Source organism: Phytophthora ramorum, assembly GCF_020800215.1.
Source record: "Phytophthora ramorum isolate Pr-102 chromosome Unknown Phyram_PR-102_s0010, whole genome shotgun sequence".
Taxonomy (NCBI): Eukaryota; Oomycota; class Peronosporomycetes; order Peronosporales; family Peronosporaceae; genus Phytophthora; species Phytophthora ramorum.
The window spans coordinates 1065085-1089727 of NW_027150656.1; the positions used below are offsets into that span (position 1 = coordinate 1065085).

General features: G+C 55.7%; 11 protein-coding genes across 11 annotated transcripts; 4 read left to right on the forward strand and 7 right to left on the reverse strand.

Moving 5' to 3' along the window:
• Positions 1 to 52: 52 nt before the first annotated feature.
• KRP23_10684 (Glucosylceramidase) lies at positions 53 to 2113 on the reverse strand (the record flags this gene model as incomplete). Its single annotated transcript, XM_067881162.1, has 1 exon — positions 53 to 2113. One exon carries the CDS (start codon positions 2111 to 2113, stop codon positions 53 to 55), a length of 2061 nt encoding a protein of 686 aa, XP_067741434.1.
• A 111-nt stretch (positions 2114 to 2224) lies between these two features.
• On the reverse strand, positions 2225 to 3158 carry KRP23_10685 (uncharacterized protein; the record flags this gene model as incomplete). Its single annotated transcript, XM_067881163.1, has 4 exons — positions 2225 to 2280; positions 2360 to 2593; positions 2663 to 2990; positions 3063 to 3158. The coding sequence occupies 4 exons, from the start codon at positions 3156 to 3158 to the stop codon at positions 2225 to 2227; spliced, it is 714 nt and encodes a 237-aa protein (XP_067741435.1).
• Positions 3159 to 3374: 216 nt separating this feature from the next.
• Positions 3375 to 4736, forward strand: KRP23_10686 (uncharacterized protein; the record flags this gene model as incomplete). The annotated part of the gene is made up of 1 exon (XM_067881164.1): positions 3375 to 4736. One exon carries the CDS (start codon positions 3375 to 3377, stop codon positions 4734 to 4736), a length of 1362 nt encoding a protein of 453 aa, XP_067741436.1.
• A 118-nt stretch (positions 4737 to 4854) lies between these two features.
• KRP23_10687 (uncharacterized protein) lies at positions 4855 to 5898 on the reverse strand (the record flags this gene model as incomplete). The annotated part of the gene is made up of 1 exon (XM_067881165.1): positions 4855 to 5898. The coding sequence occupies one exon, from the start codon at positions 5896 to 5898 to the stop codon at positions 4855 to 4857; it is 1044 nt and encodes a 347-aa protein (XP_067741437.1).
• A 930-nt stretch (positions 5899 to 6828) lies between these two features.
• On the forward strand, positions 6829 to 9388 carry KRP23_10688 (Serine/threonine-protein phosphatase 2B catalytic subunit beta isoform; the record flags this gene model as incomplete). The annotated part of the gene is made up of 10 exons (XM_067881166.1): positions 6829 to 7003; positions 7081 to 7155; positions 7226 to 7320; positions 7379 to 7457; positions 7521 to 7804; positions 7873 to 8097; positions 8154 to 8436; positions 8515 to 8708; positions 8783 to 8897; positions 8955 to 9388. 10 exons carry the CDS (start codon positions 6829 to 6831, stop codon positions 9386 to 9388), a joined length of 1959 nt encoding a protein of 652 aa, XP_067741438.1.
• Positions 9389 to 9437: 49 nt separating this feature from the next.
• Positions 9438 to 12178, reverse strand: KRP23_10689 (PH, RCC1 and FYVE domains-containing protein 1; the record flags this gene model as incomplete). Its single annotated transcript, XM_067881168.1, has 9 exons — positions 9438 to 9904; positions 9963 to 10095; positions 10164 to 10292; positions 10468 to 10612; positions 10692 to 10768; positions 10837 to 11544; positions 11609 to 11787; positions 11855 to 11993; positions 12047 to 12178. 9 exons carry the CDS (start codon positions 12176 to 12178, stop codon positions 9438 to 9440), a joined length of 2109 nt encoding a protein of 702 aa, XP_067741439.1.
• Positions 12179 to 12291: 113 nt separating this feature from the next.
• On the reverse strand, positions 12292 to 16513 carry KRP23_10690 (Phospholipid-transporting ATPase IB; the record flags this gene model as incomplete). Its single annotated transcript, XM_067881169.1, has 13 exons — positions 12292 to 12448; positions 12518 to 13047; positions 13106 to 13218; positions 13276 to 13421; positions 13485 to 13668; positions 13744 to 13900; positions 13963 to 14030; positions 14107 to 14236; positions 14298 to 15394; positions 15463 to 15738; positions 15806 to 15884; positions 16125 to 16262; positions 16340 to 16513. The coding sequence occupies 13 exons, from the start codon at positions 16511 to 16513 to the stop codon at positions 12292 to 12294; spliced, it is 3249 nt and encodes a 1082-aa protein (XP_067741440.1).
• A 777-nt stretch (positions 16514 to 17290) lies between these two features.
• On the forward strand, positions 17291 to 17924 carry KRP23_10691 (uncharacterized protein; the record flags this gene model as incomplete). The annotated part of the gene is made up of 3 exons (XM_067881170.1): positions 17291 to 17293; positions 17373 to 17605; positions 17687 to 17924. 3 exons carry the CDS (start codon positions 17291 to 17293, stop codon positions 17922 to 17924), a joined length of 474 nt encoding a protein of 157 aa, XP_067741441.1.
• A 263-nt stretch (positions 17925 to 18187) lies between these two features.
• On the reverse strand, positions 18188 to 19913 carry KRP23_10692 (Cell division control protein 16; the record flags this gene model as incomplete). Its single annotated transcript, XM_067881171.1, has 9 exons — positions 18188 to 18487; positions 18544 to 18625; positions 18692 to 18771; positions 18850 to 18978; positions 19052 to 19223; positions 19286 to 19356; positions 19415 to 19719; positions 19779 to 19812; positions 19890 to 19913. 9 exons carry the CDS (start codon positions 19911 to 19913, stop codon positions 18188 to 18190), a joined length of 1197 nt encoding a protein of 398 aa, XP_067741442.1.
• A 239-nt stretch (positions 19914 to 20152) lies between these two features.
• KRP23_10693 (Serine/threonine-protein phosphatase with EF-hands 1) lies at positions 20153 to 23155 on the forward strand (the record flags this gene model as incomplete). Its single annotated transcript, XM_067881172.1, has 5 exons — positions 20153 to 20371; positions 20426 to 20497; positions 20563 to 20688; positions 20749 to 20897; positions 20959 to 23155. The coding sequence occupies 5 exons, from the start codon at positions 20153 to 20155 to the stop codon at positions 23153 to 23155; spliced, it is 2763 nt and encodes a 920-aa protein (XP_067741443.1).
• Positions 23156 to 23216: 61 nt separating this feature from the next.
• KRP23_10694 (uncharacterized protein) lies at positions 23217 to 24296 on the reverse strand (the record flags this gene model as incomplete). The annotated part of the gene is made up of 1 exon (XM_067881173.1): positions 23217 to 24296. One exon carries the CDS (start codon positions 24294 to 24296, stop codon positions 23217 to 23219), a length of 1080 nt encoding a protein of 359 aa, XP_067741444.1.
• Between the last annotated feature and the right edge of the window lie 347 nt (positions 24297 to 24643).

Sequence of the window (24643 nt, forward strand, 5' to 3'; positions counted from 1 at the left end):
CAGCAGTATGTCTATCTCTCGCCTACTGCACATTCGAGTACCCAGTCCTGGATTATCTACGCTTGTAGAGGGTGAGCAGAGGGACAGCGACCGCGGTCAGGGCCAGAGCCAGGTACAACGGTGCATTGGCACGTCTCGGATCGCCACCAATCGGCGTCCGGGGCGAGACAATCACGCGGTGCTTGTGAGCCTTGGTGTCGTGGGCGTACTTGACAATGTCGTAGTTCTCGTGCTTTTGGATGGTGCAGTGGCCATCCGACGACGTCACGCGGTATCCACCAGGGTACTGCACATACGGCACGTAGATCTCGGTAGGCGCCGCCGACTCCGTGTCCACCGACAAGAACTCCAGCGTGTACTCAGCTGTAGCCATCGTGAACTGCGACTTCAGCGGCACGCCAGCGATCTTTCGCGCGTGCGTGCGCGCGAAGCCTTTTAGGCCACGAGCTGCGTCGTCGCGACGGCGCGTGTGGCCACCAGCAAGACGGACGGCGAGCGCCTCTGAGTCCGGACTGCTAATGCTCAGGTCCTCCAGGTTCCACAGGTCGCCGAAGCCGTGCGAATTGTCGGCCGTGTAGTTCCACAAGGTGAAGGACAGCAGCTGCGACTCGAGGTTGGAGATGGTGTTGTCCATTGCCTCGATTTGCGCCGAGTAGTCTCCACTGATGTAGGCCCGCGCGTCGTTCAAGTTGTACGGAATGCCGGTCTCACCGATGAGCGTCGGCGCGTTGCCCATCTTCTTGCGTCCGAAGCTGGCGACATGGGCAAGCTGCTTCTGGTGCGTCTTGCGCAGCGCCTTGTTGCCAAAGGCGGGCTTGCCCGTGGTGAAGTCCACCGTGAAGTACGAGCGCCACGTCGTCGTGACCAGCGTAATGGCGTCGTACCAGTGCATGGCATTCACCGCATTCGGGATGTCCTCGCTCGAGATTTCCGGGAACTCCATGTCCCCGAAGTCCACCGGCGGCATCTCGACGAAGATCATGGCCTTGGGGACCACACTCTGCAGCCTCCTCGCAAACGTCTTCGCAAAAGGCACGTAAAAGTCCTTCCCAAAGTCAACTCCATCGAAGTAGTCAGGTTGGAGCAACTGGGGCCTGCCCTCGGCATCCAAGCCCCACACCCCAGCTTCCTTCCACACACACCCAAAGCCCTCTCTCCACGCTCGAACACCCTGAGGGTCGACGCTCTCCACACGGGACGGCTTCCCACGGACAAACGCCATGAGGCCAGAGCCCCAGACGTCCACTTCCTGGGCGATCCCTTCACCCAGCGCCATCCCCTGAAGAGCAGACGGCGCGAATCCGTTCTGGAACATCCCCACCGACTTGGTCAGGTCCTTCACGCCCACAAACCCAGCCGAGGGCTCGTTCATGGTGCCGTAGCCAGCAACATTCGGCAGTCCCTTGAGCGCTGTCGCCAATGCCACCATCGAGTCCAGGTAGTGCGACTGCAGATACTCCTGGATCTGCACGCCGTCCACGTAGCAGTTGGGCGCGTACTTCTTGCCGGCCCAGAACAAGGTGAACATGGTCGCACAGGCCAATTTGCCGTAGTTGGTGGGCCAGATCATCTTGGGGAACTTGGACGCCGGCAGTCCGCACGTCTCGAGACACAGCGCCGCCTTGGTAGCTTCGAAGTTGCGCGGCTCCAAGCCGATGCACTCCAGCGTCCACATGGGGGCTCCATCTCCTCCCGTCCACCTGGACCAGACGTCCTGGTGAGGGTCGATGTAGACCTGCATGTTGTACTCCGCAGCCTTCTCAACCACCGCTCGGATGTACGTCAGGTACTCGTGGTCCAATTGGCCTGGCCCCGCATGCTCAATGGCCTCCCACGTCACGATGAAGCGCAGGAACGTCAGTCCCCAGCGCTGCAGGCGTGACAAGTGCAGGTCCGCCTCCTCCAAGGGGAACGGACGTCCAACGAAGGACACGGAGGCAGCTCCGTCGAAAAAGGCGCTCATGTCTTGGTCGTCCGTGTGTCCGTAGCCGACCGGCAGCTTGGAGGAGCCGCCGAGGTTCACGCCTCGCAGCAGCGCCACACGTCCATGCTGGTCCACAAAGTGTCCGTCTTTGATGGACAGCACGTCCTTCTCCACGGTCGGGGTCGTCATAGTGAAGGGGGGTATCAAAATCTGGGGCTGAGAAGGCGGATACAAACTTCAAGATAAGCCATACTGAGTCGCAGATATCGGGGGGATATTATCTGCTTTATGGGGATTCTGCTATAGGACTGCTGTGAAGAGGATTAATGAGAGGATCAGGACCGTTGGCTGGATGTCTGGATATCGTGTTGCATCTGTGAGCCAAGAAGAAATCCGTGAGGACATGCCGGAGAGACTTGGATATTTGCCACGTACGGGAGCAGAAGGTTGTGTTGGACAAGGCGTGCACGTTGAAGGCGCAGGGACACATGGAGTCGAGGCCTCCGATGCCTTGCTCCGTGCACTCTTTCTGTGCGTCGTCCATGGCGACGATACTCGCGGCTGTGCCTAGCAGCATGTACTGGCGGTAGCTCTGGAAGCAGCAGCCCAGGTTCGCGACGATGTCGTTGCAGAGCGAGAAGGACGTCCCCGCGTCCTTCACGAGCGTTCCTATCATTGGAACTAGTCACAGTCGGTGTCAGTACTACTGACGTCAGTGCAGCGAGGACGCGTACGCACTGCAGTATTTCCCAGCGGTGTTGGTTTGGCACGCGATTTGGTACGCGGCAGCTTGGAGTTTGGCGCTGGCTTCTTCGTCCGCGTCGTCACTGGCAAAGCAGTCGTTGTCCAGCAGAATTTTGTACTTGGCGTTGATGGCGTCGTAGCACGAGTTGCTACACAAAGATTTCTGGTCTTCGTCGTCGCGGACGTCCATCACGTCGGCTTGTACCAGGTTCTTGCAGGCGTTGGGTACGAGTGTGCCCCCCTCGACGCCGTTTTCATCCTGTTTCTGGTTGATTTGCAGGTTGTGCAGCTCCTCGAACGTTTGCGAACACACGTCGGAGGGCTGCAACGGCAGGGTTCAAATACGTGGTGAGTCGCACTCTTGCCGTCCAAGTTCAAGAGACTTTCGACGCACCGTCGTTCCTCCGATGCCTCCTGCAGCTTGCGCCCCATGGCTCACCCAGGACATGCAAAGGAGACCTGCAGTGCCACGCCAGACAAGTGCTCGCATTTTGGACTGAGCTGCTATTGATCGTCTGCTATTTATGCGACGACAGTGTCGGAGGTTCGCGAATAGAATTCATTGTTGTGAGCGATGGACACCTCTCACATGTACTTCCCGTCATCCCCAAGCGTCCCGTCCAGCTCAGTGCGCGTGGCATACAAACAGTCGGCTCGGACTCATGCTCGCGCCCGTGCAAATCGCCGTCGCGTACATTTGGTCGCGATGCCAGCAGAGCAGCAGACACCTCGTCATGGTGCAACTTTGGCAACGGAGACGTTCCGGTCCCCTCGTGTGTTTGAGCAAATCGACCAAGTGGAAAAGAGCCACCAGAGTGCGTTACCTCATCCGCGACCACGACTGACACCCGAAGAAGCGTTTAACAACCTTCGACGCGCGGTGCTGGCTGCAGCAAACAGTGGCAAAAGTGCAACTTTGGACGCCGTTGCAGCTCGAGACATGCTAACTGGACTGGAAGCCGCTTGTTGGCAACCATTTATCCAACAAAAGAGCGCTGGCCAACACCCGCGGATTTTGTACTCGCAGCTACTGCGCGGCACGGAGGAGATTTTACGCGAAGAGCAGGCAGAATGTCAACGGTTACGGGATGAAATCCAGCAACTGGAGGAGCGCAACAATCATCTCCCGCAGAAAATCCAAGAGTGCCAAGCTGCTGTTGCGCGAGCCATGGAGTCTGCAGTTCGGGGCGATTCCCTACTGGACCAAAAACCGACCGATACCGACGTCAGCGCAACAACTGCCACGATCCGCGAAGAGCTCACCAAGATGCGACGCCGCAAAGATTTGCGCACATTTGCGTGCAACGAACTTCGCACGGGGCTCAACGACCTCCTCACGCGACGCAGCGAGTTGAAGCAGCTCGTTTCGGTCGCCATTTGCGACGTGAAAAAGGAGGAGCAAGCGAACAAGTTGCGCGCAAAGCGCCTCGACGACCTGCGAACACTCACAACCGCTGCGTCATTGCTACCAACGGGTCGCGTGGGCTCCAAAAACTCAACGCAGCAGCAGCTCGCCCGACTCACTCTAGCAATTGCGAAAAACCACGTTCTGCAAGAAGCCCGAACGGAGCGCAAAACGTTTGTGCGAAATCGCACCGAAGCCATTTTCGAAGTGCGCATTGCGCTTGGCCAACTCAACAACGAACGCATCACCGTGCAAGCAGACCTGCAAAACCTCGAGCAGCAGGCCGAACATTTGCAGCGCGCATTCACTCCCCGTCCAGACTGGAGCGAGTTGCATGACGCGACGGTCGTCAGGACGGCCGTGGACCGTGTGGACCCATCCGCTCGTTTGCGCATGGGCGCCACGCGCAATAAATTGGCAGGCGCAAAAGCTGGGGATGTCGAAGAAGACCGCGCAAATGAGCAGCGATTGACGCACATTTTGTCGAGTAACTGGAGTACGATCGCAAAAGTTGGTGCGATGGCCGCGGAACTGGTGCAAATCCGGTCGCACGACCACGCAGGCGACACCATCCTCACCGAACAGAAGAAACTCAAGCATTTGCGCAAAGAAATCGAGCGACTCATGCAGCAACTCGAAGCCGTGAAGGCTCAAACTGCATAGGAAAAAAGCTGCTTCTTCACGGGTTATACTGATTATACGCACACAACGACACAGTACACGGACATTTCGCTCTTGCAGCTCGAATGAGGCAGCCGCAAGGGAGTTTTGCGCAACTGGTTCACAAAAAGTTTAGCGGTGGACTGTCCCAGCCAGACGAAGGCTCCACGAGCGCCGCCAGTTCCTCCGTCAGGTCGTTGTCCGTCCACTGCGAATAGTCCAAGAAGGGCGAACACTTTGGCTCTTCGTGCCAGCAGCTGGGAGCACCAAAGTCGATGAAGACGCGAGACGATTTGCGCGTCATGGAGAGCAAATTCTGCTGGTTGTCCACGTGGAAGGAGAATTGCACTTGGTCTTCGCAAATGGTGTAGCGCGCTTCGTTGTCAATTTGCAGTTCGTTGCACTGACGTGCAGAGATCATGTTGTCACTGCAAAACGCAAGCGGCAGAGGTGCCACTGTCGTGGGAGTTGCGCAACTAGCCACCGAAATGGGTTCCAACACCGGAATGGGCTCTAGTGCAACAGCTGCAGCCTCCTGATCTGCAATTTCGGAAGTTTTGCGTCGCTTGGTGTCCTCCACGCCGCCTGGTTTGGCAATTTGCGGCGTCGGGACGAGCTCCTGCACTTTGTCGTACCACTGCTGGAAGCTCTTGCGCTGCTTGTCGGCCTCGTCGTCTGCCCAGTTGCGCAAAAAATCGTTGCGCAACTTGCGAACGTCGTTGCTGAGCTGCTCGAACTGTTGCGGCGCGAGTGTTGCGGGTTTTGCGGGTTTGTACTTGCTCTTGCCCTTGAAGCCGCGGCCGTGCATTTGCTTCTTGGAGATCCGCATGGGGCAGCAGTTTAGCATTTGCGCGAGCCATGAGCGCAACGAAGTTTTGCAGGCCACGTTCGCGAGCAGTCCGTTCTGGAAAAGCTGCACCAACTTGTGCAAATAAGCGTCTTCGGCCCGACTCCACTTTCCGAAGCGAACAGGCACGTTGCGGTCACGCGCGCTCTGCAGGAAAGTCAAGCCACGGTCAGTAGGCGCCTCGTGGGCGGGGGACAGGTGCGGCGCGAAGCTCACGGGGGACAGGAAGCTGTTGCTCGTGTTGGGGCTGCTGAACAGGGGGCTGAGCGACCGCTTGGCGGCCGATTTGCGTGGACTTTTGCGGCGCTCTTTGCTCATTTGCAACTGCTGGCTTGGCACGAAGGCTGCAAATTGTGAAGTGACGATGCAAGCGCGCGAAGGTTTTTGGCATCGCGCCCCTGTCGCTTTGTGTTGGCCCAGATAGACGGTTCGGGCGGCGGATTTTGTGGGGCTGGCGAGTGGAGACTGCTAGTGGTGCAATTTGCGGCTCCGGAGGCAGCTGAGAAACCTGAAAAGGTTTTGCAGGCATGAGAAAGGGGAATCAGTGCGTGCGCTGATGGCGCAGGAGTTTTGTATGGAGACGCGGGGCTGGAGCTCAAGTGTCGATTCGAATTGCGCGTCAACGAGTGTCACGGCTACGACCACTGCAACGCAAGATCACTTGACATCCAGTGAAAGACGATCTTTTGCGAGAATTTGCAGTAGTCGCCGTGAATTTACAGTGTATTCTCAAGCGGAAAATTGTTGAAAACACTCGGGTCTTTTTGCCTTCTGTGTTGAGCGCTTCTCTCTCCACTCACGCCCAGCTAGCTGCAAGGTTGAGATCCAGTGGCGCCATGTGGTCCAGTCGATTTTCATGGTGGTTTCCTCCCAGCTTAGTCAGTGGTAACCTGTCAACGAACGCGTCATTTTCGACTTGCACCAACATTTGCATGGCAGAGCCAAGGACGCTGCAGCTCAGCTTTTGCTCAAGAAATCGACGGAATCCTTACAAGCAGCAGCGTGGCGCCTCTATCGAGCGCAAGATGCGACACGTTTCCTCTAGCCGAGCCCGTCCACCTCACTAGCATTGCACAAGGGGCTATGTACAAATGGGCAAAAGCTGCTGCAGACGGTGGTGGTGCAGTAGTGCAGTAGCCGGTTTGACAAGTTGAAGTGCCCGCGTCGTTTCGCGGCTCGTACCTAATCGACTCAGAACGGTGCATGGTATCTTTTTCCGATATCAGATTTTTCGGTGAGCCTTTGGACATGGCGCGACGCAGAGAGACCAAGGTGCAGTTAACGCTCGCAAGTGTGCGCGCGGCCTTCGAGCAGCAGACGCCACTGGCCGTCAAAGACGCGCTGGGCGTCATCCATGAGGCGCAGTTCCTCATGAACCTGGAGCCCAACGTGGTGTCCGTGCCGCAACGCGCTGCAACTTATGGTAAATACATTTTGCCAATTTGCAGTAGGTACACAGGTGCTCAAACCGAATCTGGTAACCGGATTACGTGTTCGCAGTGTTTGGGGACATTCATGGCCAGTTCTACGACCTCATGCAATTAGTGGACGCTGCGGGAGTTGCCGAGCTAGCAGGTGCGCGCTACTGGCTACAGTGAGTCAGTCTCGTTGAGTCTGACAGGTGAAGTTGCCGTTTGCATGGAAGATCGGGACGTGCAGCTTGTGTTTTTGGGCGATTATGTGGACCGCGGAGCCTTTTCGTGCGAAGTCATGCTGTATCTGCTGCTGCTAAAAATCCGGGTACGTTCAACTCAACCGAAAACCAGATTTAATTTGCGCTAAACCGGATAATTTGCAGTTTTCCGACAAAGTTGTGTTGCTCCGCGGGAACCACGAGTGCGAATCCATCTCGTCCTTCTACGGATTCCGGAGCGAGTGTACGTCAATGACCATGCCATCTTCTTCCGTTCTATCCTAATTATTGTATTATCTGGTGGTAGGCCGTGTGAAATATGGGATTTCAGCCTACTACCACTTTTTATCGTGTTTCCAGGCGATGCCAGTGGCGGCCATTTTATCCACTTCTCGTGGACGAATTATGTGTGTACATGGAGGTATATCGCCCGAATTGAAAACGATCGAAGATATTCAAAAAATCGATCGACGGCGGGAAGTCCCAACCACTGGGATACTGTGCGATCTGTTGTGGTCGGACCCACAGACGCCGCACGGGGTCCAGGTGGACGCAGAAGTGGACACTCGAGCGTCCTGGGAGCCGAATCAGGTAATTTTTATCCAAAACTAAAAAATGTCCACAATGTTATGTATTTTACCCAATCTGTACGGCTGTAGGCTCGAGGCTGCTCGTACTACTTCAACGCGGCCGCCATGTTTGAGTTTTTGGCTGATAACCAGCTGCTGTCCCTACTGCGAGCTCACGAGTATGAAGATGAAGGTTACATGTTCCACTTCAGCTCGGAGGAATTCCAAAAGTTGGATAAAAGGAGAGACAAGTCCATGCCTCCACTTATCACGGTCTTTTCAGCGCCGAACTACTGCGACAGCTACGCAAACACGGTACGTCGTGTTGATCAATTATGAGTCAAGACTTTTATATTCACATGTGTTTCTAGGCTGCGTATTTGTTCTTGCGGAACGAGCCTTTTTCCTGGGAAGTCCAGCAAATTGAGACTGTGGGCCATCCAGCTCCACCGATTGCGAGTGCCGAGCGAGGATCGGATATGTGGCGCTTATTCAACCAGACACTCCCGTTTCTTCCGGCCAGCAAGGAGTTTTTCGAGGACGTTCTGTGGTTGGCAGATGGACAGAAGGCACAGAAAAATATTCTGAGTGCACCGAAATCTCCTGTTGATCATGTCGATTCCGCCACTGAAGCAGAAAACGAAACACCTGCAGGTACGGAGGTGTATGGTTATTATCGATCTGCAAAAAAACAATTCGTGTTTTAACTCGGGTACTTGTGTGATGATGTAGAACGTCGTCGACGCATGACGAGCGAAATGCACCCGCAGGCTATCCGAAAAGTGCTGGATGATGAAGTAAACAAGTGGGAGCTAGTCGAAGATAACACAGCACACGTTTCAGGGCAAGAATCGCCTCCTCGAATCCATCGGAGACCATCCCTGAGCAATGCGGAGGACAGGCAGACCCCCGATGAGCGCCCTAATGTAAGTACAGGAGTTTGTGCTAAAGTGACTGTTGAGTCTGTCTACTAACGTTTTCTGTGCCGGTTGTATTACAGCTGCTTACTCATCAAGAGCTCGACACGATCAAATTAATGTTTTCGTTGATGGACACCGACGGCAGCCTGGAGTTGAGCTCTACCAAGGTGTCACAGTTCATCCTCAACATTTTAGGTTCGTTCATGCGGTATTTTGAATGATCGCGATTTTCTAACGTAAATTCTGGTGCAGGTGAAAAGATCAGCGCTGCAGATGCTGATCGGTATCTGGACGCTCTGGATTACGACCGGAATGGCGTGGTGGACTTCGCAGACGTTCTCTCGTGGGTGGCCGTGATGAAGGCCAACCACAACAAGCACGACTCCAGCAGCTTCTTGAGCTGGTCAACACTGCACAACGGAGTACGCATGGTAGCGCGCGAGTTTAACTTCACCAAGGTGTTCCTGTGGCTGGCATTCGGCTGTCTGCTTCGGGATATCGTCGTTCCCAAGCAACGAAAAGTGATCAAGTCGTCGTCTGTCCGACTGCTTGGCTCCGCTTCGCTGGTTCTGTACGTGGTGGGGCTGTTGTGCGAAGGAGACACTGGACGCAAACGCTTCTGGCCGACGCTGTCGTCGCTGCAACGAGCGATCTGGATGCTCAAGCAGAGATTCGTAGCAAAGTGAAGGCGGATCGGACACGGCTCGATAGCGCAAGGCTGGTACTTTTCTAGCTTTACTCTTCCTCTTGAATCTCGAATTCGAGCTCTTCCTCGAGCGCAATGTCTGGGATGTCACTGAAGTCGACAGTGATGCCTAGCTTGTCCACCGCCTGAGTGAGGTACGCTAGTGTCGCCTTCCTGTCGTGCGCCTTGTGCTGGTCCTGGTGCTTTCTGCTTTCGTGCATGCAGTGCCTGCAGATTGTCGGGTTCTCGTTGTTCGGCTGGAATCCTGGGCAGACGAGGCCCGTCGTGCAGATTGTGCACTTTGGGAACTTTGCGTTCAAGAGCGCGATAATGGTCGCGCGCTTGTCTTGTCGAATCCGCTCAAGCTGCTCGCGTTGCTCGTCCTTGACCACGCTCGTCTGGCGAACGATGCTCTCGGCCTGCTGCAACTTCTCCTGCGTCCGGCGCTCCACCTCTTCTCGACTAGCACCGATGTACGGCTTGGTGGCGATCAGCGTGAACTCACGACCGCAAGCAACTGATGCAGTAGTTAGTGCCAGCTCGGAGCAGACAGTTAAACATCTAGCGGAACGCACTTGAGCAGGGGCGACCGACAAAGTTCTCCATGCCTTCCACTCGGCCCGGTACGGCGCAGAAATTCTCCTCTAGCTCTCCGAGTTCTTCGGGTCGGCCCAGACACCCGTTGGTGTTGCTGCCCCACGTGAAAACCTGTGGATCGAGTCGCAGTCAAGTCAGCTAGATGGTACGACAGCGTGAATGTGGCATTGGAATATGACCTCGTCGTCCACGGAGAGAGCCGCGTTGTGGTACATGCCAGCACACACTTTCTTTATCAGCGCATGAGTTGTCAGGAAATCCGTCACGAGACCTGGTGTCGTGGAAATCTGCGTCCCGCCTTGGGCCAGCTAGCAGAATCGACGCCAACAGGGGGTCAAAACAGGAACCTATTGCCAGCCCACGCAGCAGACGGAGTTACCTGGCCAAGACGACCACTCCCCCATGTGTAAACCTGCAGGAAAAACTATGAAATCAGTTGTGGGAGCTCCAGGTTACCTCAAGCTGTTGGCTACAAGTGCGCACCACGCCCCCCTTCAACAGCGGAGGGATCAGGACAACTGCAACCGTGTGCCAACACGCACATGCCAGCTCCACGATGATGTCCATCTTGAGCGCGTCGACAAGCTTTGGATTCACGTAGGACGTGTTGTCTCCGTGGCCTAGTCGACTACCACACAGCGTACATGTAGACCAAACCGTCAGATATGCTGCTAATTCGATGGAAAGCGTTGAAGCGCTCGTCGTACCCTCCATCGCCGCTTCCCCACGTGTATGCTTGGCCATCGGTTGTAACCAGACCAGCGTGCATCGCCCCACAAGAAATCTAAGGTTCAGGTTAGCGAACGGTGTCCTTAATACAATCGACTGGTAACCACACAAAAGGCAACATACCTGACTGACTTGCAGCTTTGCAATGCTTCGCGCTAGACTGGAGTGGTCACTTGTGTTGTACGTGGCGCCGAAGGCCATCATTTCGCCCTTGTCGGTGACGACGAACGTGTGGTTCGTACCGACATCAACGGCGGCAATTACACAGGCCTCCGACACCGTCCGCTCCCACAGTCGAGGCTCAGTTGAATCCACACCGTAGCGCACGCGAGCTTTCTTGGATAGCGCGTCCGACAGATTATGGACTGGTTCCGTGCCTAGTTGGCAGTGGTCGTTCTGCCCCCACGTGAATACGTCTCCGTCCTTGGTGGCGGCACAACAGTGTACACGCCCCACAGCGATATAACTGACGCCTTCTCCACACAGAGCGAGCAGCTTTACAGGGTGCACAAAATCTTCCTCGCCGCCTTCTTCGTCATCGTCGCTCTCATTCGGCTCGTCCAGTTCGTCTCGCTCTTCCTCCATCTTCTCCGAAAGACCCATACTTTCTCGTATTAAAACGTCGCTGCTTTCCTGAACGTTGGCAGGTTTGCTGGTATCCTCTTCTCCGATTTCTTCGTCAGAGTCCAGGTCGCTATCGTGACCGTAAGTTACCTTCGAGAGAGCTGCCAGAGATGATCCTGGCGGTAGTCCTGTAGGGCCCATCCGTTTGCCCCACACGTACACGTCTCCCGTCCGACTCACAGCGAAGGCAACGTCTGAGTCAAAGCCCTAGCTCACAGAGAAATGCCAGTACTCAGGGTGAATATCCTCTGTACAAAGCAAAGCTCCTTACCGCGTACACATGCGCGATGCTGCGGCCTCGAAGCTTCTTGATGATTCTTGGTGTGCCGGACGACTCGAGATCTCCGTGGCCAAGCTGGCCTGCGAAGCCCGATCCGAAGGACCAAACACCCCCTAGCATGTCTAATTGACGCTGGTACTCGTCTTCCTCCTCTTGTCGACGCCGAATCTCTAGCAGCGGAACCACCAGTAATGCAACGAACAAGTACTATTCTACGTCAACAGAATAGTATTCTACCTGTTGTCCTTTGCTCCATCAGCGAAGCCGTGAGGCGCTGCACCAACGTCCGCTTTCCGCCCTTCTTCGGTAACCCACGAGCGATGCACGATGCTCGCAGCATCTTGGTCTTCATGAGCGTTAGGCATCGTACATCTAGCTGCGTATATCACTTTAGTTTTTAGGCTTCGTAAGACTGGAAAGTGGCCTCACCCGTTCCCAGGCGGCGTTCGCGAGCAGGTCTTCCGTGTCCTTGACCGGCAGGAACAAGAGTTTGCGGAAGTTGACGGCGTCTTTGCCCGTGGGCACGCGGATATTGGGCTTCTTGCGTCTCAGGAACGCCATGGGTCGGCCGCCTACGTGGAGTCTGCTCGCGAACCGACACGAAAACCAAATGTGACGAGGCGGTCAAGTTGAAGTGGTACGGGACCGCGGTGTACTAAAGCCGTTTAGTTCTATCATTTGCTGCTAGGGGAGTGCGGACGCGGGACGACGGACGTCGACAGATCTCGCGACCCTAATGCATCGACCCGTGACGAGTCCAAAACCTTGTTGTGTAGCCGTGTCCGCCTCAGGATATGTACCGGGTTGGACGTCTCGAAGTTTTCTTCGTAGCTACAACCCAGCAACACAACGCAATCAGTTCCAGTGCTGTGAGAGAGACACACACGAGGGGTTTCGTACCATTTGTAGGCCACAACGGGTAGAATGCACGCGACGGCCGCCAAGAAGAAGCCGATCCAGAACCCGGGGAGGACGATCACAGTCCGCCATACACCTTCCACATCTCCGGCCAAGTGGTCGTAAACGCCAATACATAAGAGGAACCCAGCCAGCGACACTGCGTACGTGAGACCAACGAGCCACGTCCAGTTCCACGTCTCGCAGAAGATTTGGAAATGGACGATAGGGACGATGTAGAAGAAGGAGGCGACGCTAGCAGCCCAGAAACTGTCCCCCTCGCTGAGGTTGTTGTGTTGGGCCAGGAGAAGAGGCACGGCGGTGGCCACCAACGCGTGGCAAATAGCCAACGTAGAGGCTTTTGCCATAGTGCACGGAGAGAAAAACATGTCGGCAGCTCCAAATCGATAGAGCTCTGGAAACTTGACAGCGATCGCCTCGAGCAGATCTGTCTCCATCACGGCTCGTACAGTCACTGGCAGAGCCGTGAAGACAACGTTGTAGGCCGTGATGTACAGGTCGCAGAAGAACGTCTACGAAACACACACAGATGAGTTACGTGTGCTGGATGTCTAGATGAGGGAAACATACCTGTCCTGAGAAGACTGATGCTGTCCCGTAGATGAACTGTGGGAGCGTGAACACAATGTTCTTGTAGAAAAAATAGTCGATGCACTGCGTTGTACGGAGGTATGACAGCCGACCTGATCATACAGTTAGAAATCATTGTGGTAGGATGTCTGTGGGAACGTGCTGCGTACCGTGGTAAAGTAGCAGACGTCCTAAATGGCTGAACTGCTGGACGGAATAATCGGCGCTTCGAACGGCTTGCATTCCCTCTTGGCCCATGACGCCAACACCGACGTGGGCTGCTCGAATCATACTCACATCGTTCGCTCCATCGCCCCTATACAAAAAATACTGGTGAATTGGGATGCTCTGGCGACAATATCGCCAACTAGAAACGTACACGGCGAGAGTCACATCTGGAACGCCAGCTTTAACCAGCTCGACCACCAATGCTTTCTGAATTGGAGACGCTCGACACACTATGACCGTGGCAGACTGTAAGGCCAGCTTCAAAAACTTGTCGCGGTTGATTGGCACGAGTGCAAGAGTTAGAGCGCTTCCGTCAATCACACTGCTTGGCTTTCCTACGCGAGTGGATTGACAAGTAAAAGTAGAATCAGTGTGTGTGCTGCGGAGCTGAATAGGCACAAATGAGTCACGTACTTTCGAGTTTTGAAGCGCCTTGTCGAGCTGCTGGGTCATGTCGCTTCGAGTCGCTGCCTGAATTATCACCTCCTGCATCTGCGGAGTTACGACGCGACAGAGTTTGCCCATTTCAAGAGAAGTCTCAAGTTTGTCGCCTGTCAAGACCCATATCTGCAAAATACAGCTCGTCAGAGTGGTGCACTTCGTGCGAGCAATTGGTAACCGGAACGTACCTTTATCCCTGCTTTCTGGAACAGCGAGATAGTCTCTGGGACACCGACTTGCAATTTGTCTTCTACAGCTGCATGGTCACACAAAATAAAACCCTTAGACGACCAAACGTACGCCTGCTCAGCTAGTCCGTTTGTCGTACGTACCACTTGCTCCGATCAAAGTGAAGTTCTGCTCTATCTCGTCGTAGAGGGCTTGTGTCTTGGCTTCTTTTGAGTGAATATCGAGCTCAGCTTCACCATACCGAGCTTCCCAGCTTTTGTAGTAGTTTTCGTCCTGGACCATGGACGAGCAGTTAGTAAACCCAAGAGACCACCCATTAAAGCGGATGACGAACCAGGTCTCGCTCTGCAAACAGTAAAATGCGAAAGCCCTCCTCCGCAAACTGTGTCACGTGACTCATTGTGTCCGCTTTGTCGGACAAAAAGTGCTTGCACCGTTCCAAAATCACGCTGTCTGCGCCTTTGCACAACAGTTTGATGCCTCCGTTTTCGTCGCGAACAATGATCGACATCCGCTTCCGATCGCTCGAGAAGTGCACCACGCGCAGGATCTGGAATATCAGCGTGTAGGTGACGGTTTTGACGTGAGAACCATGGCGGTCTTCTTCCGTAATTGCAACGTAAAGCTTATGGCCACACCTCTCGAATAGTTTGACGCCCATAGCCTCCGCGCCACGCACAAGAGCGCATTCGTCAGGGGAGTCCGAGTTGTACGACAGCACTCCCGTGGCTCGGTCGTATTCACACACGACGGTGTGGCACAGAGACATTGCCAGCGCGAGGTGGCTTTCGCAAGACTCGAGATTTCTCAACAAGCGGCGGAAATACGAGATACTCGGCAGCTCGTTTGGTTGGTTGTCATCACTGTGGAAAATGGACGGCGTGGCACTCGTGTTGAGCGCATCGAGCGAAGAGATGGAAATGCCGCTGACTAGCGGCCGCTTCTGCTCGGCAACGTAGATACCTCTGCCCACGCTGCATTTGCGGAACACCATTTGGTTCTGAGTCAGCGTGCCCGTCTTGTCGGTGAAAATGTACTTGACTTGGCCCAGTTCGTCCGTAAGAGACGACGTGTTGGCTATGGCGCCCTCGCCAGTGCTGCTGCGCATCTTGCTGTCCCACGTGATGAATTTCGCATGGACCGTCTTGATGATCTCGACTGTGACCACCAGGGAGATCGGGATGAGCGTGTTCATGAGCACAACGAACGAGAGGAAGAGCAGAACCGATTCGCTGGCCGCCGAGTGGTCTACGTCGCCCACGTGCTTCAGTATCATGGAGCTGAATTGGAAGTGGTGGACGCACGCGGCGATCGCACAAAGCAGCACCTGGATGAAGAAGACAAACACGACCGTCCGACTCATCCGGATCTCGAGGTGACTGAGTTTGTGGTGAGCAGCGCGAGCGTTCTTCATGATTTTTGTGTCGTGGCCTGGAAGCGAGCCAAACTGCTCGTTAGACGCCGAAGACTAGATCACGGTAGGTAGCTGGGAGACTTACCTGTGTACACAACGAGCATCATGGCCCATTTGGTGTTCATAAGTGTAGATCCTCGCGGAAGAAACTGCTTCGCACTGAGGCTGTACATCTTGGAATCGATCGACAGATTCCCCGCGAAGCGATACAAATCCTGATCGGGCTGTTCGCACTTGATGAAGTATTTCGCTTTGTCGCGAGCGGCTTTGTCGAACGCAAAGCGGGCCGTCGCTCGGAGCGACTCTCGCGACTTTAGATTGGCCTCTCCGTCCAAGTTGCTCGTGTCGATGAAGCACGAGCCTGGGAGCAAACACGCGAATGGTCAGGCGTGAAACAGTGTGGAGCTATACCGAGTGCGAAAGCGCACCGTTCTCTTCGCTACTGGCGAGAATGATGCCGTCCGCGGGGATCGCTTCTCGCTCGTGTATTCGAACGAGGTCGCCAACCTAGATCCACGTTAAAAACGCTAAAAGTGAGCGTTGAAGGCAACTGCAAGACATGATCTTTATGGCTCACCTGGATTGACTCCCACAACGTGCAGCTCTTCGAAGTTCCTCAAAACACAACAGGTTTGGCATTAATGATGCCATCGGACGAGCGCTTTTTCTGTAGGTAGAAATCAGCGTTCGCAAGTGAGTGAAGGCAGCACCATCGCACAGACAAATCGGGCGGGAGCGTCCACTCACTCGGTCTTCGATCGCTTCTCGGAGCAAACTAACGCTGACCACCATCACCAGCGGCGCGATTGCAGTTACGGGGGTAAGAGGAGAGATTTGTTTGATGGACTGCAGGATGGCGATCACCAGGAAGTACAAGTTGGCCGACTGGCATCGAGATTCATAAATAAAATTCGTTAGCGCACACAGGACAGCAAGTCGAGGCTGCAAATCGAAGGACGTACCCGCCGGAATTCTTGAAGCAAACATAACGGCAGGAAGTTGAGCAGCGTGTACTTTGACGTGTGAATGGCGTTCGAGATGTAGGTGGGCTTCTGGCGGGTTTTCTCGTCTCGTTCGATCTGGAAGGCGTCCACGAGGCGGTACGGCTGGCTCAGAGAGCTGCCTCGCCGCTCCATGTCTCGCACGGAGCGTTGCGTGGCCGACCAGGACAGCGGTTTGACTGCGATGGTGAGCTTCCTCGGGCCGTGAGCGCCAGACCCACGACCCTCGTCCGCGTAAATCGCAGCCTCCTCGCCACCTCCGCCCGCCTCGCCCTCTCGGGAATCTGTTTCCACCCCCAGCGTGCTTGGCGTGTCGGTTCCTATAGACTAGGCGTTCTTACGACGAGGTCGAGCCAAGTGCCATGCAGAGAGAGGTGGATGAAGAGAAGCAGGCACAGACGTGGGCGTCTTGGAAGGGAGTTTCAGGCCGCGAATTGGGCACGGGAAGGTCAAGTGGGCAGCCACCGCGGCGTAAAAATATATAGTCGACGCTGCCGTTACACCCACCATCTCTCCGCACCGCAAGCAGGTATTTATACGCCCAGTCAACGAGCTTTTCAATTCTACTTCACAACAATACGCACAATGCGTTGGTGTCCACAGAGACAGCCACGAATTGAACCCTGTCGACTGGCCGAAGCGATGCTGCTATCCAAGCACATCGACCATCAAAACCTCTAGCTAACCGACGCGCTGCGTGCATCAGCAGACGAAGAAACAGAAGCAAGCGAGTATAGCAACAAACTGCAATCTGCAAGCACAAGATACATACAAAGCCCACCATCGAAAATCCCGTCAGCTCTGAAGGCAACTTCAACTATGCACGCTCACCTGTCTTAACGAATACCCTGTTTATAGCCTTCAAATTTACTAAAAATGCCTTCCAAACCGCATTGCACCCTCACTATCAAAATGGTACAGATGCTAGCAGGAGGACGGCTCATGGTGTCCATCGTACCCCACTAACCCCCTGTGCGTGTAATGATCTACCCAGGCTAACCAGGCAGCCAAGAAGGCCCAGCGGGCCAGCGCGTCGCTCAGCACGCGACTGCAGCAGTGGATCGTGCCCATCAACGTGCTGTACTTCCTGTACTGCATCGTGTGGCACTACAACTCGGTGTCCATGTGGACGCTCGCGGGATACGTCTTCCTGTCAGTGTCCACCTACCTCAGCTACTCGTGGGTGGTTGGTGCAGCGGAGGAAGGAGGCCAGCGAGTACGTACCGAGTCTGAGGGCGCCAGTGGCTCTGCACCCTCTGATAGCTGGTAAAAGCGACTAACAGTTGTGTCTCCTTGTGTCCACTTTAGATACGCTATGGACATTTTGCTCGTCACGCTGATCGTGCAGGCCGGCCTCATGGTCTCGAGCTACTTCTGGCTGCTGTACCTCGTGATCCCGGGCTTCCTGCTCTACCACGGCGGCCGCATGCTGCTCAACTACGTCTTCACGCCGGACTCGGCGGACGAGGACGACCCTGCAGCCCTCAAGAAGGAGAAGGCCGAGCGCAAGGCTGCGCGCCCCAAATTCCGACAAGGTCGTCGATAGGTGGATACTTATGGGGGGACAACCTGTCGTAGACGTGAAGGAGTAGGTTCCGGTTTACCACGGAGAAGTTTGGGAACCCATGGGACGGGCTTGACACTTGGCTTGATAATACTCGAGGCTGCTGCTAGTTGTTACAGCTTTTAATGATTGCGTGTGGCCTGAAAAATGGTGAGGAAGAAACCTCCTGGCACAGCTTTGGCGTGAGGCACGCGAGGGGCGGGTCGTGGCGGCTAGTCGATACAGAAGAATCTCCTCACAAAGCTTCATAATTTCCACGGCGGGCGGGTCCGTGCTGACACGGTCGTCTCGGCGCGTGGAGTCGATGAGCAGAGTGTCTGACGCGGAGTGGCCGACGTGTGTGAGGGTCTAGCGGTACCCGATTTCTCCTTCGTCGAGACGCGTGGGGTCCCCGTCGCCTGGTCTTGTTCTTGTTGCTTCTGGATCTGTGTTGCGATGGCAGATATGGTCTGGGGGTGGAACGGTAGACTGGTTGGCGCATCCGGGTTCGCAAATGGATGCCGCGCGATCTCGTACAAGAGCTCTTCAGGCAATCGGTGCAGCAACTGCCAGCGAATACAAGTTAGTGTGGATGCTGTGGGCCTACAAGTCCTCCGCTTACCTGCAGTGCCACTGAGATAAGCAGATCTGACTGTAGAGGGGGCGCGCAACGAAGGCTAAGGACCTTCATCAAGTCCATGTCTCTGTGATACAACAGCAACTCCTTGTCAGTCTCCGGATAGCCAGGTCAATGAACGGTCAAAACGCACAAGTTCAGCAGTTGCTCTCGAAGAAGCACCGTGTGAGCGACTGCCAAGACCACCACAAAATGCACGCCCACTGCGAAAAGCTGTTCATAAAAAAGGAAGCGCAAGGTTAGTTTTAGTGGCCGAGCTCTGTGCTGAGCTCCCTCAAAGTGATTCCGTACCACATCCCAGACTCGAAGGAGCTCATGCAGCGGTGGTACGCAAGCAAACAAGCTTAAAATCAACGGGAGGGCATATATCTGAGCGGTGATGCCTCGTGAAGACAAGTGGCGGTACAAAACGGGATCCAACTGCTCAGCAGCAACACAGTCTACGTCAGCTCTATCGCATACCAATCGTGAGCAGCTCGTCCCAATTCCATACCGTTTCGAGGCATTTGTCCACGAGCGCACACCCTTTCTCGACGCCCTTCAGCTGTGGAGCCATGTAGTGCGGACAATGGCGCACAATCAACTGGCAAAAGGTATGATACGCATCCGGTTCCGGCAACACATACAGCAGCGGCGCACACAAGACGTTCATGCCCTGAACATATCTACCCCACACACTCAAACGTTAGCAAAAAAAAAAAATGGTACAAAACATTCGACCACCTACCGAATGGACGGCAAATTGCCGCCTCGTGCGGGTTCTCCTTCCTCTCGTTTCTCGTCCCCGGGATTAGACCCCTGCAGTCGCAGCGTCAGCTCCACCCTTAAAAAGAATACAGCACCGTGGCAGCCGTACCAGTTCATTGATAAAGACATTGAGCAGCCGCACGAGCTTCTCCTCCGGCACGCGCTGCGCAAACTCCGGGTCTCCTCGGAACGTTCGGAACGTGTCGTTGCGAATATCTCCGTCGTAGTGCGACGCGCCGCGCCCCACGAGCGCCGCGTACTTGGTCATGTCCACGTCGCTGTCCACGCCCAGAAAGGCCTTCCACACGCGGCCACGTAGCGAAGCGTCGGTGATTCCCTCGTCTTTTGGCAGTCCGTGCACGACCACGAGGCGCTTGAGCTCCCGCCAGCGCTCGTAGTCGGCCGTGATGGCGTCTGCAGAACCGCAGGAATTAATGTTAAGAGGTTTAACAAGCGAGTTAGACGTCACGCACCGCCGTCCAGCAGCGCGTCGTACTGCCGCCGCAACTGTCAACACATAGACAACATGCAGAACGCATTAGACACGACTGGAGGCGAGCATTAGAGACGCAGAGGTCACCTACAGCTGCGTCCGACATGGTGTCCATAGCTCAAGTGTGATTATGTCAAAATAATAGAAAATGGGTCATGTCTCAATTCAATTTGCACCTCAACAACTGAATACCCCTCCATAGGTGCTCACGGAAAATATAGATAGGAGAGCAATTAGTTGATCTAAATTATTCCCAACATCAAATCTCCTGTGAAATCGCTATAGAGACGTATTGAGCGAGCCTTCGGTACCCACCTCGAAATGGGTCTGATATGTGTCAATAGCACATTCGCCATGGACGAGAGCGGCTTCAGCGTGGAGGAGGGCGTGCGCGTGCTGGTGCGCGGCAAGTACGCGGGCGTGGTGCGCTACGTGCCCGAGAGGCGCTCAGCCCTCGTGGGGGTGGAGCTCACGCGCGCGCGCGGGGACTGCGACGGCTCCGCGGCGGACGGTCGTCGCCTGTTCCAGTGCAGGCCTCTGCACGGCCTGTTCGTGCGCGAGGAGCAGCTCAGCGTGCGTTGATTGACTGTTGATGGCGTGGAGAAAGTCGCTAACTGCTATTGCCAGGCTTTCTCGGAGGAGGACGGGGCCGCGTGCGTGTTGCAGAGCGTGTGGCGGCGATACAGCGCGTCGCAGAAGGTGAGAGGCGCGAATTCGCGCGTTTGAAGGCGGTGCAGCGCTCACTTTGTGCTGCAAATTTGCAGTTCCGCCACCTCGTGTTCTCGCACGCGTGGAACCTGCTGGACAACACGCAGGAGCAGCTGAATCTCAAGCGCTCGGAGCAGTTCAAGTCGGCGGAGCACACGCTGGCACAGCTGACGAAGAAACAGGTTTGTAGCGGATACATACAAGGATTTACTATTGTTATTGCTGGCTAATTGCTGCTGTAGTCGTTGAATCGCACGGTGTCGGACGTTGCAGTGGCGGAGATTCAGGTGGATCCAGAGTATGCAGGACCGCACCTCGTGTGGCCCTTGGAGCTGGCCAACGTGCTGCAGATTTTGGACTCGTTCAAGACGACGCAGATCCTGCACTACAAGTACGTGCTGGAGATCCTCAAGGAAGGCGTCAAGTCGCTGGCTCCGCTGCCGACGCTGCAGGAGATCACGCTGGCGGAAGGGGAGAATCACGGTGATTGGAGACCTCCACGGACAGCTGCAAGATCTGTTCTCCATCTTCTCGATCAATGGGCTCCCGACACGCACCAACAAGTACTTGTTTAACGGAGACTTTGTGGACCGCGGAATGTACGGCACGGAGGTGGTCATGACCATCCTGCTCTTCCGTCTGCTGTACCCGACCAGTGTCTTCTTGAACCGAGGAAACCACGAGTCCAGGAACCAAAACTCGTGGATGGGGTTTGAGGATGAGGTGTGGGCCAAGTACTCGGGCGCTGACGAAGACGACATGGAGCGCCCCGCGCGCGTCTTCGAGTGCTTCCAGACGCTGTTCGAGTCGCTTCCGCTCTGCGCCGTACTCCAGCAGAAAATCTTCGTGGTTCACGGCGGCCTCTTCTCCCGCGACAACGTCACCTTGGCGCATCTGCGTGGCATAGCCCGCAAGCGTGAACCTCCTCTTCACCAAACGAACTTTGAGGACAAAATCTTTGAAGACATGCTGTGGAGTGACCCTCGCCCCATTCAAACTCGCCAGCCTTCGGAACGTGGTGCCGGGGTGGAATTTGGCGTCAACGTCACCAACAACTTCTGCTTGGTGAACAAGATCGCGTTGATCATCCGCTCGCACGAGTGCGTGATTGAAGGCTTCGAGATCCTCCATGGCGGCCGATTGATTACTCTGTTCTCGGCCTCCAGGTACTGCGGCACTCAAATGAACAAGGGGGCCTTCCTTACGCTGGGACCGGATCTGCAGCCGGAAATCCAGCAATTCTACGCGCACTCCATCAACGAGAGCACGTTCAAGGCCCCCGAGCAGGCTCAGATGCAGGGTGTGCTGGAGGACGATACGCTCCGTATGATTGCGGAGCGCATCTGCGACCACAAGGCGTCGCTGTTCTGGTACTTCACGCAGCATGATGACGAGCACAACGGTACCGTGTCCAGGTTGATCTGGGCCGAAGCTCTGCGCTCCGTGCTGCAGTTGGATCTGCCTTTCCTGACGTACCAGCCGAAGCTCGCGGCGTTGGTGGACGAAACCTCGGGACGCATCAACTACTCCCAGTTTTTGTCACGCTACCGCATCGAGAACGGCACTATGGACAACAGTGGGTGGCAAGAAAGTATCATTGCTCTGATCTGCAAGAAGCTCTACCGCGCTATGGGTGCTGGAGATATGCAGCAAGCGTTCAAGGTCTTTGACGCCGACTCGAGTGGCTTCATTGAGTACGAGGAGTTCCTCAGCACACTGAAAAAGATGGACACGGGGCTCTCAGACCAGCAGGTCTTCGCGCTTATGCGCACGGCCGATACGAACGACGACGGGAGAATTGACTTCAATGAGTTCGCTCAACGCTTCGAGGTCATCTTCACGGACCAGGGCAAGAACCGCGAGGGAGATTCGGCAGTGGAGCCACCTCCGACACCAATGGAGCTGGATACGGAGGCTCCTGCCGAGGGCGAAAAGACGGAAACAGAGCACATTTTTGCGCGCCGGGTGTCTTCAGGGGACGACCAATCGACTTTCACGCCGCAGCCGGCAAGCAACATCGACGTGGAGACCATGCAGGCGCTGTTGCAGGTTGGCAAGGCGCTGTTTGCCCGCCGCGGCTCGCTGCAGTATCACTTCTTCCACTTCGACAAGAACCAGGATGGTGTCCTGTCACGGAATGAGTTCGAGCACGCGCTGGAGCAGCTGGGGTTTAACTTCGAGCCCGATCTGATGGAGCGCGTTATGGCGGCCGTGGACAGCGACGGTGGCCACTCGATCGACTACAAGGAGTTTGTGACGGCCTTCAGCGTGCAGGACGCGAAGGAGCAGCAAACGCTCGAGTCTGGAGATCTCACATGGCAAAACTCGGTGCTGCAGCAGGTGTCCAACGTGTTCTACCAGCACCGCATCCACATTCGCAACGCCTTCCGTATGTTCGACGCAACGAACAGCGGGGCCATTAGCCGCGACAACTTCCGAACTGGCATCCAGGCCTTCAACGTCGTGCTCAACTCTCCGCTCTCGGACGACCAGATCGAAGAGCTGCTGTCATATCTGGACAGCGACAAGGACGGCGTCATCAGCTACAAGGAGTTCTTCGACGGTTTCCGTGTCGTGGACGTTCGCATCGACGAGGACAAATGCGCCGAGACCAAGTCCGATGAGTCTAGCGAGCCCGCAGAGGACTGACCTGACAGGTGAGGTCGAAGCAAACCGTTGAAATAAATAGTGGAAGTTGCTTGCTGTCGGTTTAGTTACCCGGGTCGAGTGCTCTCTGGATGTACTTTGCCGTGTCCGCCACGGCCGCCTTGGAGTTGCTGCTGAGTCGCAGTTTTCGGCCACACTCCAATTCCATCGACGTGGGGTCCTGGTCACTATTGTACACGCACGAAGTGATGGTGTGCGTGAAGGTGGCGCGTTTGCCTTCCTTGTTGACACTGAAGCAGCTCACGTTGGTCCCCGAGAACACAAAGTATCGCCGCATGCGCTGCTGTCTCAACAGCAGTTTCCGCCACAGCGGAGTCTGCACGTTCAGCCACACCGTGTGCGTTCGTTCCGGGTCCTCCTCGTCAACCACAGCAGGAGGCAGGTTTGTACCTTGCGATCTGCTTGACATGGTCAAACTCAGTGAGCTGGACGACGTCGGCGCTGTCAACGCTCGCAGCCGTTGGGCCTCGTCCACTGCCGCTTGGTGTCTCTTGCCTCCGTTCGTCGCTCGACGATACGTCGGTGCGTTGCTCACTGCTCGCGTCTTGGCCACCTGCGTGGCCGTCACGATAGCTGCGAACGTGCCGTACCAGTGCTCGAAGTCGGCCCCCATACACGTGTGCAGCATCACGGTGCGGTCCTCGTAGTCCGTGAACGCGAACGTCTTGTTGCGCGAGTGCACGCGTCGGACCGAGATGATGACGTGGCGTCCGACAGGCCGCACGCGCTGCTCGACGTCCTCCGCCGACGCGTAGAGCTTGCACACGAGCTCCTCCAGTCTGCAGAACCTCTTGGCGAACGTCGCTCCTGCCCTTGCAACGTGCACCCAGCCAGAGTAGCTGCCCGTCTTGGCATTCCGCGTGAGCACTGCGTCGGCCGCCAGCGCCTCCATGTCGAGCTCGTCCAGGTCGGTGCATCGCTCGGTGCCGGTGGACGACGTCGTGGAGCCCAGCGACAGCGCCTTCTTCCATCGAGGACGCGTCGGGACGTCCATAGCGCGGCTGTCGGTCGAGCTCGCGACTGTCGAGGACGAGGCCTCGAGGCACGCAGCAGTGGCCATGACTGCCCCAAGTTCTCGTTTGACACGGCACGATTCAGCGCGGATTTTCTCCACTGGCGCCATCTGCAGCGCGTCGTCCAGGGATCATCGACAGCGGAGACCACGTATAATCCGTCTTGCTGCTGGAAAAATCCGCAGCGGCAGCCGGCACATGGCTACCTGTGTGCTGATTGGCTGGATGCGAGCTGAACTTGGTCTGACTAGTGCAACTCCTGTCAACCGCAGAGCGATGATGCCAGACGCAAAATAACGGCGCTCTTCAGTTCCGCACCGCTCCAAGCGACTGTTGCCGTGCTTGCTGATCCTGCACACGAGGTATTAGTCCGCGACTAAGATGTAGCTGCGGCGGAATAACGCTGTTCTTGGCGACACCCACAGGTTGGTAACCCAAGAAGCATCACACCACCACC